Source organism: Scylla paramamosain, chromosome 12 (genome assembly GCF_035594125.1).
Source record: "Scylla paramamosain isolate STU-SP2022 chromosome 12, ASM3559412v1, whole genome shotgun sequence".
NCBI lineage: Eukaryota > Metazoa > Arthropoda > Malacostraca > Decapoda > Portunidae > Scylla > Scylla paramamosain.
This window is the reverse complement of record NC_087162.1, coordinates 21690657-21704728: the sequence shown is the minus strand read 5'-3', so window position 1 is coordinate 21704728 and position 14072 is coordinate 21690657. Positions and strand designations below refer to the sequence as shown.

At 35.2% G+C, this 14072-nt stretch overlaps 1 protein-coding gene across 2 annotated transcripts in view; it reads right to left on the bottom strand.

Moving 5' to 3' along the window:
• LOC135105873 (patatin-like phospholipase domain-containing protein 2) overlaps window positions 1-14072 on the bottom strand; it is a 26939-nt gene extending 12867 nt beyond the window's left edge. Inside the window, exons 1-3 of one of the 2 annotated variants that reach the window (XM_064014510.1) lie at window positions 13381-14072; window positions 9515-9627; window positions 6993-7125 (exon numbers count right to left, since the gene is read on the bottom strand). In XM_064014510.1, the coding sequence (XP_063870580.1) occupies window positions 6993-7125; window positions 9515-9627; window positions 13381-13517 (383 nt within the window). In that variant the 5' untranslated portion in view covers window positions 13518-14072. The remainder of the gene's footprint in view (window positions 1-6992; window positions 7126-9514; window positions 9628-13380) is intronic. The other variant, XM_064014511.1, reaches the window with a different exon arrangement.

Here is a 14072-nt window from a genome sequence, read left to right as displayed (position 1 = left end):
AACATGACCAAAAGCAGCAAATCAAGATCATAAACAATATTCCTCTACATCACCACAACTATATCAAATGTTGTCTTTTCAACATGCAATATGCAAAATAGTTTTCAATATGTATGATATTTTCACTTATAATTAGTTTTCCAAAATACAACTAGACTTACAATTGATTTTCAAGACAAAAACTATTTATGATCAGTTTTCCAAAACACAGACCCACCATATAGGTAGAGATGTGTGTATTCCAAAATTATGGCAGAATCTGAAGTCAACATTTCCAGCACAGTACTGAGTATTCCAAATAAAAGACTGAATCTATGCTACTTGTTTTCATACCAATAATTTTGACTAATAATGAGCTTGCTTTGTAATTAGTAAAACTGCACAAATTTAAAGAATGATGCACTGTATGAAACGGTTATTCATAACACTAATCATTTTTCTTAAATTCTATGTAGTTGAGGAATACCATTCACTGCTGTGTGTGTGTGTGTGTGTGTGTGTGTGTGTGTGTGTGTGTGTGTGTGTGTGTGTGTGTGTGTGTGTGTGTGTGTGTCTGTGTAAACTAGCTATGGATTAAGTTTTCTCTAATTCATGTAATATTTTCTAATTGCCACAAACCACTGAGATTTTTTAGTGGCACTTTCTCCCATGCATAGATCATGAAACTCTAACTCTGGAGGTTTGCTTAAGCATCTAAACAACATTTCAAGAAAAGTTTAAGCATTTTAGAAAAACCTTTCAATAAATGGATATTAATAAAGATTGTACCTAAAATACTAAGCTTTAAAATCAAGCATTTCACATGATTAAACTCTTTTAAAACTATTTCATGTAGTATATATTTAGATGAATATAGATTAAAACTATGTTGGCTTGATTTATAAAGCAGTGCACAACTACAACTAGAAATTAATTAAGACAGTCATTAGTACAGCTTAGAACTGCAACTCTATGATAATTTAATCAAGATGGCAGCAGATGTGGTTTCCACATAACTTATTACCAATACAAATAAAAGACTATGAAATATTCAATGAAATTTTCCCACTAAATAGCACTTAATAAAATGATTTACCATTTTTGTACATTTTGCACTGCTTGGAACTGCTACTCTATAATGACTAAATCCAGATGCCAGTACATGTGGTTTTTGCATGATCTATAAGCAATAGATATAAAACTATATAAGACAGTGGTTCTTAACCTTTTTTTGGCTGTAACTCAAAATCCAGTCCATGGTGACCCATATACCTTCATAAACACTCTTATTTGAAATTCAAATTAAATTTAAAAGGCTAGAGTAGATGTACGCTTTTTTTTTTACCTCAATTAAGTTTTCTACGTCTCTATGATTTTCTTAGCCTTATATGTTAATGACTTAGGTATTCTATACATAGGATTAATACTTTGATAACACTTTCAATAGGTATACGAGTACAGGGGAAAAAAATTATGCACATATCCTTGGCGACTCACTGGTGACCCAACTTTGGGTCATGACCCAGGGATTAAGAACCACTGACAGGAGATATTCAATTTATTTTTCTACTAAATGGCGTCCATCTTAGTAAAACATTTTGGCATTTTTTGTATAATGTTTTTAAACAATCTATCCGCAACTTAAAAGTTCTGTAACATGTTTCTCTCCACATGTCTCTGACACAGTGGAATATTTTATTAAATAACCACTTCTAAAAAATTAGCAAGAGAATTATGATAAATATCTTGAGCAGTCACAATTCATAATGATTTATGTCTTTACCATTCAACAACAACCAAGGATTCAAGATAGATTTTATGACACTAACCTAATATCATCTATTTATCTATCTATCCCTCAAACACCTCACTCCCTCTGTTGGAGTGCTGCAAGGGAGTGGCCACAGCAGAAAAACATCCACTTCTCCCTGTCCAGACATTTCCTTCTTGCTTGTTCAATCACATGGGTTCTATTAACACACCTTTCACACATATATTCCTTTACCTTATCCTTCATCTTCCAAGTGGCCTTCCTCTCCAATAAGCATCTTCAACTTCACTCACATACACTTTCTTTACAAACTTCACTCATCATCCCTTCAACATGGCCATACTATCTACTTTTCACCCATTCCACCACTCCACAATTTACACAACTTGTACATACACTTGTAACAGACATTTTCATTGCTCTCACCCTAATACTTTGTCACTCCACACAATCCTCTCAGATTACCAGAGTATGCACTCTCAATTCTTATGCCCTATGCTGTGTTCAGGTCTCTGATCCATACCTCAGAGTTGATAGAGTACAGTTCATTCAGTCTCTCTTTACATCCATAGAAACATTTCTCCCATCCATGACTTTTGCAAGTGATTCTATGACCTGCCTACCTTTCATAACCATCTCTCAAATCCGTTTCATCATGTTCATGAAGTATTTTGTTCCCAAATACTCAAAATCACTCACCTCTTCCATTCTCTCTCCTCCCACAACTACCCAATACCTTCCCACAGTTGACATGTAAGGTATCCTAGTCACAAACCTTCACTTCTCTTTGCTCAAATACAATCACCATACTTTTCCCAATATTCACCTTCACCTTCACACACACACACACACACACACACACACACACACACACACACACACACACACACACAAGGGAAATTATTTGGCATTCTGAAGTTCCCTTTCACTCTCAACTAGTAAGACAATCATCTGTGAACAGGCATGTTACTACAGCCCATCCCATTCCAATCTGTTTCAGTATTCTACTGACATTTCTTACTTTGTCTTTCATCTTCCTCGTACAGCCATCCACGAATATATTTAACAACCAGAAAGACATCATGCATCCTTGCCTCATTCCTATTCCTAAAGCTTTCCCTCCACCCTCCACCCTCATGCACACACTTGTACCCTTATAAAAATCCTTAATTCTGTCCCTACACCATAATTCCCTTTGTCTTTGCCAGTTTGCACATTACAGCATCCAATCTACTATCACTTCACATCCATACCTTAACATTTCTGTCAATACCTATAACCTGCCACACTTTAGCCTAGATATTGCTTTCTCAACTTCCTGCTTACCAATTCCTCTTTGCCTAACCATTCAACCTCCACCTGTTTCCACATCCATGCTAAACATTACTGTTTCTCTTACTGTCATGTCATTCATTAGGTGATCAAAAATACCTTTTCCACACATCTTCCATTAGTCAGTTATAATCAATGACATTCTGATAATGCTGTAATTTTGTAAACCAGAGTTGTCCTTTCCAGATTCACCATAAGTAAGGATATCATCACTCTACAACTCCAAGGAGAGCCCACATAACCACTCAACAAAACAACACAATGGAGACAAAGGATAATATGGAGATAACCTTAGCCTCTTCTCCCGAGATTAATACTTACATGTCAGACAGAATTAAGGTTGCAGAATATCATGTAATATATATCAACTTCCAGAAACTTGTTAAAGAAAAAAAGAAAAAAGAAATAAATAAATAAAAAAAAACGAATGAACTGACGCATCCCCACGCTGCATCATCCCCCCTACGAGTGCTTGAGAGTCACTGCTGGCTGGTTGCCAGACTCTGTGTGGAACAAGGCAGAGTTAGCCATTATGGGAATCAGAATACTTTCTTATTTGAAGTTCTCACTTAATTATGAAAAAATAAATAAATAATAAATAAATAAAAATAAATAAAACAAAAAATAAAATAAAGGCAAGGGTTAGGTTAGGTCAGGGTTAGGTTAATTAAGGTCAGGTTAGGTTAGCAAGAACTTCAAACAACTAAGTATTCTGATTCCCATAACAGCTAACCCTGCCTTGCTCCACACAGCTTTGACAGCCAGCCATCAGTGACTCTTAAACTCTCGGAGGGAAGGGTGTAGTGCAGGGATGCGTCAGTTCATTAATCATTTACTTTTTTTTTTTTAAGAGGTTTCTGGAAGGTAATATATATTGCATGATATTCTACAACCTTAATTCTATCTGACATGTAAGTATTAACCTCGGGAGAAGAAGCTAAGGTTATCTCCATATTCCCCGAGACAAATAATCACCAGAATACCAATATATGTCTGCTACACCTCACAATTATTAAGGAACAATTCAGGCTTTTTCATTTATTTAATCTTATTTTTATTATTTTTCATTATTATTATTTTCTTTTATACTTTGTAAAACTTCTTGCTTTAATGGAAACTTTTATTTTATGAGCAACTTGTTTATGATATCATAATGTTTCAGTGTGATGTCAAAACCTGCCAGAGAAATTCTTTTATGAATATCATTAAAAAACACATATCTTACTTTGTCCATAACAACAAATATCACACATATTATAGCGTGATACTTAACAAGGGAAGCAGTAGTTTTCAGCTATGAGTATTTGTTTATTTTTGAAGAATTGGGAAATTTCTCAAAAACTGATAATATAAAAACTCAAAATATAAGTTAAGGAGAATTTCACACTGCTTTGAAAACTGTGCAGTTATTGAAAAGTGAAATTAAAAATGAATGAAAGAAATCCATAAAAAATGTGAAATTATTTTGGAGTAGAGGCAAAAAACTTAGTCTTGAAAAAATGGGCTGCAAAGTTGGTTGACCACAGTGCCATTCAGCTCTGAGGTCTGCTGGGGCCACTAAGCAACATGTAGTCACATTATTGCCTGCTGGGCTCACTAAGCAATATGTACTCACAATATTGTGGGTATGGCCATTAGGCAGTACTTCTTTAGATATATATGCAAAATACTTGTGCATTCCAGCCAAAGTGCCTAATGTAATTATCACCAACACAGGGTGTGTTGTGTCCTCAATCTTCTTCAGTTTTTATATAAATGACTGTAGGAGTCTGTCACATCATTGCACTCTAATAAAGTAAGTTGATGACACTGTAATCATAGGAAAAATTAGTAATGATGATTGTAGACTAGCACAGGTTCATGATTTTGTTGAATGGTGTAAAACTAATGATTTTGAGGTAAATGTTAAGAAAACAAAGATGTTATTTGATTTATGAACAAAAACAAACATATCAGATCCTATTAAAATTGAGATGAAAATAGAGAGAGTCAGTCAGTACAAATACCTGGGCTATATGATAGACAATCAACTACAGGGTTGCCATAATACAGATAAGATGACTAAATAATGTATCCAAGGGCTCCAATTTCTAAGCATTCTAAATCATTTATATATAGATAAAAATAATCACTCTTCTATAAATCTACTGTGGAGTCTATAATAAATTTTTCAATCACTGCCTGATATGGAAAGTCAACTTATAAAGACAAGAACAAGCTAGGAAGAATTGTTAAGAAGGCAAAGAAGTTAGGTGTAGAAGCTCCACCAAGGTGTACTGAAGCAGGTGAAAAGATAATGAATGATGCAAGCCATCCCCTACACAGTTAACATTTATTCCTAAGGTCAGGAAGAAGGCTTGCTTTACCCTCACAATGCAGAGGTAGGTAAAAGAAATAATTTGTTTCTAAGAGTATCCAACTTTTTAACCATTTGAGAACTGAGTACAAGATAGATAGAGTAATATAGTTTTTTTCCATTTCCCTCTATCAATTTTCACTTATTAATTCTATATATGTAGCTCCAAGCCAAAAAAAAAATTAATTTCATGTTACAGTGTATTGTATTATAATATGACAATAAAAAGATTCTTTCAAGGATATGTGCAGTTCCTTGTTTTCAGTAACCATTTCATGTACATAAGGGTTCTAATTGTCATAACAGTTTGTCACAACAGTGACAAAGCACTGCTCTCATCATTCTTCACAAAATGCATATATGTCACATCAGTGAGTGCAGAGCAACACCCTAAGACAGTGAGGGGAGGACAGGGGCATGCCTTGGAGCCAGACTGCTGCCTGACAAATTTGTTTATTCTTCCTCATATATTGTTCTCCTTATGCCTCTTTTGCTCTTATTGCTCTTGTAAGACTTAAGTTTTGTTGTTGTCTTGCTTGGATGATTACATCATCCAAGAGAGAGAGAGAGAGAGAGAGAGAGAGAGAGAGAGAGAGAGAGAGAGAGAGAGAGAGAGAGAGAGAGAGAGAGAGAGAGAGAGAGAGAGAGAGAGAGAGAGAGAGAGAGAGAGAGAGAGAGAGAGAGAGAGAGAGATGAAGAGAGAGAGAGAGAGAGAGAGAGAGAGAGAGAGAGAGAGAGAGAGAGAGAGAGAGGGGAAAACAGCTAAATTTATGAAGTGTGTCTGTGGAGTTGATATGCACAGACTCTCTCTCTCTTATGAAGTTTGAGGAACACTTGCCAAATGTCACCAAAAATATTCTCCAAAAATTAATTGGAGTTTGTTTTTGGATGCAGAAACTGAGATTATGTTGTGACAGTCATTTAATTAAATTACCACACAATATATAGCAAGATTTAAAGGTATGGGAATCAGAACCACTCAAAATAGTACAGCTTTGAAATTTCTCTGACATGTTGCTACATCACTAAAATTTTTTTCCGCAAAAAATTCAAAATATGGTATTTGAAAAGATTATCCTTACCATTCCTAAACAGACATGATTCCTTCTGGACTCCATAAACTCTGGGATACTCACAGGTAGTCAAGATATCCAGAGGTGGACAAAATGATAACCTATTTCTCTCTCTGATACCCCACTCCCACCAGAAACAGAAGCAGAAGAGCTTCCACCTTCACAAAGCTGCACACTTTCAGTGGTAACAGTTGCACTACTTGCCCAAGCATGCATCTCCTTCATTTTCCCAGTAGATACTTTCAGGCCCTCAGATATCATTTAATATCTCTACTCCCTGAACTTTTCCAATACTTCTACTTCTCTAATACTTCTACCTCATAGCTGACAATAAATACTAGATTATGTGCATAAAACACCTCCCTTGGAAGTTTTGTCTGAGAAGCTAATTAAGTGTATGGGTTAATTCATGTGTTTTCAACTCATTCCTCAACACATATTCCAATAAAGTCACTGCCAGATCATAACCATAAATACTTACTCATCTGTTAGACCATATGCCAAGTCCAGCATGTCTAATTCTTCATCTGTACACATTTCTTCTATGTTGTCGAAGTCTTCCTTCTTGAAGACCAAGTGACATGTGGAACATGCCAGGGTACCTTCACATGCACCTGTAAAGTGTAATCATGTAGTATACAAAACATGAATGGAACAAGTTACACATTCACAAGTTACATTAATAAATTTTTCTGTGTGGGAAGAATGCCATTAGACCCTTAGAAACAAGGCCTTGAATTTGGGCTGATTTTGAGCTTATTTCACTGGGAGTGCCGTTTATAAGATATCCTCATTAAGCACATACATCAATGTAATGATCTAGTTCATAGGTTTTATTTATGAAGCCTCATGGGATTTCAGGTGAAAATTAACTTATGCAAAATACCTCAGAATAGTTACAACTACCATAAATTACCTAACCATCTATCTACCTATCCATAAACCTTGTGAGATCCCCTTAAATGGGATAGCTGAGTAAAGATGTTACACTTTGGTGTTTCATTGTAAAAATAAAAATATGGAGGAGGTCCTACTCCACTCCCCTCATTCCATCACTTTTTAGCCATGTTTTACAATGTGGTAACCTTACATTAGGTACTACATTAAATAAAGACAGGGCAAGAAAAGAAGAAAACAAAATAAAGAAGAAATGGAGAAGACAGAAGAATTAGGTAAAGAGAAAAAACGAGCAAGTCAAAACACCAGGAACAAAATTATAAACACAGGATGTCATGGATGAGGGAACCTCATGAGAAAGAAATCAGAGACCAAAACCACAAGTGCAGACACAGGTCATTACAACAGGAAGAAAGGGATTAATATAAGATATTGTGGATGATAGCGCAAGAAGAGAAAATTGGCCAGGAAATTATCAAAGCACCAGAAGGAAAGACACTTAGTACAGGATGCCAGTCCTGTACCAAGCAAGTTCTGTAGTGACTGGTGGAAATGTAAAATGTTCTCAAAAATAAAGATAACCTTTTGAGGGTAAATAAGCACTCCCAAATACAGGTATATTACATTGTGTGATACAGGGAGAGGTCAGGAGAAGGCAAAGATCAGAGATTCAGAGAAGCCTGACTAAAGGGTAACAATAGGCAAGATGGACAGAATTACTTTAACATGAGGTGCTTACTTTTTTTTTCGTTTTAAGTAAGAGGGCCACTGGCCAAGGGCAACAAAAAGTTAGGGAAAAAAAAAAAGTCCCAATAGGGTGCCAGTCCTCAAAGACAGGTAAAAAAGAATCATAAAAAATTTAGAGGATAAGTGTCTTCAAACCTCCTTCAAAAAGTCTGAGTCACAAGAAGGAGGAAATACAGAAGCAGGCAGGGAGTTCCAAAGTTTACCAGAAAAACTATTGTATTAGAAAGGTGGACAGAAAAGGGATGAAAGTAGTCTTGTGCAGTGAGACTGCAGGAAGAGTTGCAAAATGCAGTCTAAATATAGATAATTTCATGAAAAAACTTGAGGATATTTATTGTTATCATTATGAAATGTGTTGTTTATGTTTTGTATTGTATGGGACTTACATTGTGTATAAAGATTAACCTAATAACTGTCAATTAATCACATTAATTACTGATGTGATGATGACATCATGTGTGTTTTCTCATGGAGTATTATACAGAATTATTGAATATTATGTCAAAATATATATGAAACTGACATCAAAGACTACATTAATTATTGAGTTGAACATTGAGTGCTCGAATAAATACATTGACATAATTCACGTAACTGTTAAAGAAATGTATGATGTTATGTAAGCAAAGTTTTTCATGGTTGAATGTTTTGTAAGAAATAAATAGCATCAAGTAAATCTTAAAAACTGAATGAGTCTCATTAGTGCAGTAGCCTAACAGCAGATATCTGCAAATCCATGCAATATCTCAGTCACAACGAAAGCATGTGAGTAATAGAGTGGCAGTAGTCTTCAAGTCCAGCCACAGTGTGTACAGCAAGGCTGCGAGCCCTTACAACAATAAAAATCTCTTCTATATTTGTAATGATACCAATAGAATTTAACCTCATAAATCAGATATTCCTTTTATTCACTTTATTCCACACATTAATAATGACAAGAAATTCTTTGTGGTCTTTGTAGTTCCTCTGGTTGCCAAGGTTGATCATGTATAAAGTCAACTAGTCAGTAATGCCAGATACTGTACTTATATATTTTTTTTTCCCATCTCCATTGACAAAACAATCAAAACTAAAGACTGTAGTCCTGATGAATTCTAGAATGCTGTATGTGAAAGCAATGAGGAGGGTAATGACAATCCACATGTGAATACTATAAGCTCACAATCATCCAAAGGGCATCAAGATGTCAAATACTTTAAAATATACAACAGCAAATATCTCAACTATGAGTAACAACATAGAAGTTTGAACTACTATGAAAGTATTGTATTAATCTCAAATCTAAACTGTATTCACATCATCATAGAGAGAATTTTACTCGAAGATCATAAACATATCTCTGAATAATGGAATACTTACCAAAGCCATCAAGGTCAAGGTCATTATTAATTGCAACATCAAGGAGGTTGTCCCCCTCTTTGCCCTGCACAGTATAAGAGGTTCCATCAGCCTTCTGGTAGGTCACTTCAATCCTGAGAAAAAGAAAAAAAGAATAGCACTGTAAGGCATAACAGTCACTGAAGTAAAGATGGCAGACTAGCAATATTACATTCATTATCCAAAAGCTTTTCACACAATAGAAGACAGTTTTGAAAGTGCCAGTCCGTGAAGAGGACAGTCCGAACAAAAGCAGGATCAAAATCTATTCAGAAAAGTGTCTTCAAATCTCCCTCTTGAAAGAGAAAACACAGAAGCAGAGAGTTCCAGAGTTTACCAATAAAAGGAATGAAAGATTGAGAATACTAGTTAACTCTTACATCAGGGTAATGGACAGAATAAGGTTGAAAGTAGAAAGACCTGTACAAAGAGACTGCAGGAGAGAGGGAGGGAGGCATACAGTTAGCAAGATCAGAAGAGCAGTTAGCATGAAAGTTGTGAAATAAGATAATAAGAAATGCAATCTTGCAGCACAGAGAGAGAGAGAGAGAGAGAGAGAGAGAGAGAGAGAGAGAGAGAGAGAGAGAGAGAGAGAGAGAGAGAGAGAGAGAGAGAGAGAGAGAGAGAGAGAGAGAGAGAGAGAGAGAGAGAGAGAGAGAGAGAGAGAGAGAGAAGACAGACAGAAATAGTTGATGAGGCATAATGCTTTTCATTTAACCCTATTTAAGAAAGCTGTGTGAGTGGAACTCCCCTCTACATACACAGACATATAAGGTCCCTTTAAAGAGTTAGTAACTGAGGGGGATGAAAAAAACTGGCCGAGACAGAACACCTAACTTCATGCAAACTGTATTAGAAAGAGATAAGATGTGAAGTTTCCTGTTAAGATTATCATTAAAGATCATTAAAGGATAAACCAGGAATGTTCAGTGTAGAAGAGAGAGACAACTGCATGTCACTGACTAGGAGAGCATGTCATGTCAAGTTGACAGTTGGATGAATTGTTTTTTTGAACCCAATAAGAAATTTTAGAAAGACTGAAAGCCAAGTGGCTTAGGTTAGTGTCCTTAAGGGGGCTTCCAGGATGGACAAAGCCCCCATTAGAGTTAGGATAGGTTAGATTAGTGTCCTTAAGGTGGGTACATGTGCCACGAGTTAGGGGGGTGTTCTTTGTGGTTTCTTTCTTCTGTTTTAATTAATTAGGTTTCAATTAATCTTGGATATTAATTTAAAGTTGGTATTGAAGTTCTTTTGCTTTGATTAAGTTTAAAGTTCAATTTAGCTTTGATTTACCTATTATATATATATATATATATATATATATATATATATATATATATATATATATATATATATATATATATATATATATATATATATATATATAATAGATTAGCTGCCACCCTGCCACCAGTCATGCATGGTTTCTGCCAAATAGTTTTTTATCTTGTTTTATATGGTAGCATTTTAGCCGGAGGTCTATAAGACACTGGAAAATCCCATGACAACCGGATTAAGTTCCATTGATGTTCATTTCCAAATAGCAAATAAAGTTTTCAAATTATTTTTCTCTCTTCTCATTCACAATGATATTTCTAGAAATTAGTTGTTTACCTTGGAATTGTGGGACCTCCTATACTGGGAACAATGATATCTAATCAGTTCATGATAATAACAAAATTAAATAATTAGTGCCTTAGGGGTTTACCTTAATTTTGGTAGAAAACAGTAAGTGTTACATTATATTGTGTGTGTATCACTGGTGTTTGACTACTACCTAATCAAAGACAATTTACCCTTATTTGTTTACATCCTAATTTTTGTTTCCATGCACCCACAAAAAAATATAAATAAATAAAAAATAATAAATATATTAATAATAATAATAATAATAATAATAATAATAATAATAATAATAATAATAATAATAATAATAATAATAATAACTACCTGGCAAAGGGAATTTCACACCCTCCTCTCTGTGGGCAACAATATCAATCAGTCTCTCACACAAATAATGAATACATATAGGCACAAAAATGGTTATTTTCATATGAACAAAGCCTTTAAACAATCCAGGGCTTCATGGCCTGACAAACATACCTGCAGGCAATAATGTCAATCAGTCTCTGACACCAAAATCTTGCGCCCAGCCTTATATAGTGGCCGCCATACATGCCAGGAATTAGTCCTCTGTCTAACTATAAGATATAATTTTGCAATATCCTTACTAGTTTATCACCATTCCACATTCACAAATTCTTCTTGAACATTTTTGCTAATGATCCCACATACTCCCTGATTCTAACACTGTCTATTAATAATTTTTGGGTCTAAATATTAACAAAGAATTTCTTTCAAAATACATAATATTATCAGTTTTTGGCATATTTCCTCTTAATCTACAATATTTTGTGATTGGGATTTTCCATATGACTGGCCCAGCTGAAACCGGGAATATGGTTATTTTACAGTTGCCTTGTAAAGCAAAGGATATTACTCTGAGCACCTTCCTCATCTCCATTTATCAACATCTAATTCAACAACTTGTAGCTTACAAAGTATATACAAAATTTTATTTAAACAACCAAGAACAAAGTAAATTTTTATATTCATGACCGTTCCTTTAGGCTATAAAAAATCATTTCATGGGATTATTAAGATTTGGATGGTGATATCTTCTCCCTTTTTTTTTTGTCCTTCATATTTGCTATTTTGTCCCATGACATATCGGGGGGCAAAGCCCTACCAGTTATGTAAGGTTTGTTTGGTGTCCTTAAGGGGAATCCAGCTTCCCTGGTTAGGTTAGGTAAAGTTAGGTTAGGCTAGAAATTTTCCCAGTTTTCAAAATATGGCATCTCATGCTTAGACTCTTTTAGGAATAAGGGAACAGACCTATTATAAGGAATTACCAAATATAATACTGAATTAAACGAAAATACGGTATTATTTTAGAAGAGGACCATAACACTCAACACATGAGGAATGTTGTTTTTTATTACTTTTAAGGTTACTAAGAAACTTGCTTTATTGAAGTTTTCATCACAAATTAATAGTTTCCATGATATAGGATATTTTTGTTAGGTGATGCACATAGGTTAGGTTAGGTCGTCAGGTCAGGTAAGGTTAGGTCAGATTAGATTAGGTTTGGTTGTGTCATGTTAGGTTAGGTTAGATTAGGTTATGATTGCCTTCTTTTAAGCTATCATCTCCATTCAAATACCCTAAAATGACAATTTTTGTGTTCCTCACTTCTCAACAAGTCCCCAAGATCATCGGGGCATGAGGGGAGAAGAGGTGAAATGAAGTATTTCTGATGTATTTTATGCTTAAAATCGTCTTTAACATAAAAAATAAATAAATAAATAAATAAATAAATAAAAATAAAAAATTTAAAAAATAACAAATATCAGTTTTGTACTCTAAATGCAATTTGGTCCTATTGTAAACATTTGCCGAAAGCAATAAAGTATAACAAATATAAACGAATTGACTAACATTCAAGTAATAAGTAGAAGCAAAGCCAGAGCAAAGGAATATAAACACATTTAAATAGCTTCATGCTTACCACTCTTCTGCAAAATATGAGGCCAACCAGACACACAGTAATTCACTACTACAGGGACTGAAAGCACGAACTATAATGAATCTCATGAATTCCAAACCCACAACACCCTTACAAATTGAAAACTTAAGTAATGCAGGTGCAAAGCCAATTAATAAGGTGATCAACTATCGTTGTTTAGTGTTCCCATCATGATACTCTTCTTCCAGAACAACAACAGCAATCCGAATGACACGTGGAAGCAATGAAGTGAATAAAACAGCTGATACAGAGCCATAATTACCATTCCTTCTGAGCCCTGGCGGCGGTGGAGGCACAAAAGGGCACTCTGGAAGGTGCCACAGCAGACAGCCGAGGAAGTGTCAGCCTGCAGAGCCCCCTCAGCAGCACCCCTGAGGACACCAGAGACGAGAGAGCCATTGCTTGGTGTTCGTACAGTCACGGTGATAATGCACAATGCTCCCAGCTTCCCTGAGATCTCATCTGCCCTACTACGTCAACCTGCCTGGGCATTGTGTCGCAACTGCTCTAGTCTGCCTGTTACATAAAGCAGATTTAAGTACAAATAACAATCATCTAAAATTTATACATAACTCTCAATATGATCGTTTATTAATATAAATAAATATTTTCTAAGTATTTATAATTTCAAAAGGGAGTTTAATTGTGCCCGTTTCCCCTTCATGTTGCCTCAGCTGACTGCATATCTTATCTTATTTACTTATCTATTTTTCACTTAATGGAATTGAAACTCGTCCATTCTGTTGTTGTTGCATTTTCAGTGGTTAATGTTTAGATTGGTGTGGAGCGGTTATTGACTCTGGTAGAATAATGTAAGCCAGCAGAATGTTCTAGGGGAATCTAGGCCGAGTTACAACAAGAGTCGAGATCTCGTGTTTGGTGGTGGCTTTGGATTTGTACAGGGTCGCGAAACCTTGATATAAGTAGCTTAAGAAATTTTGTTTTAAGGTGAGG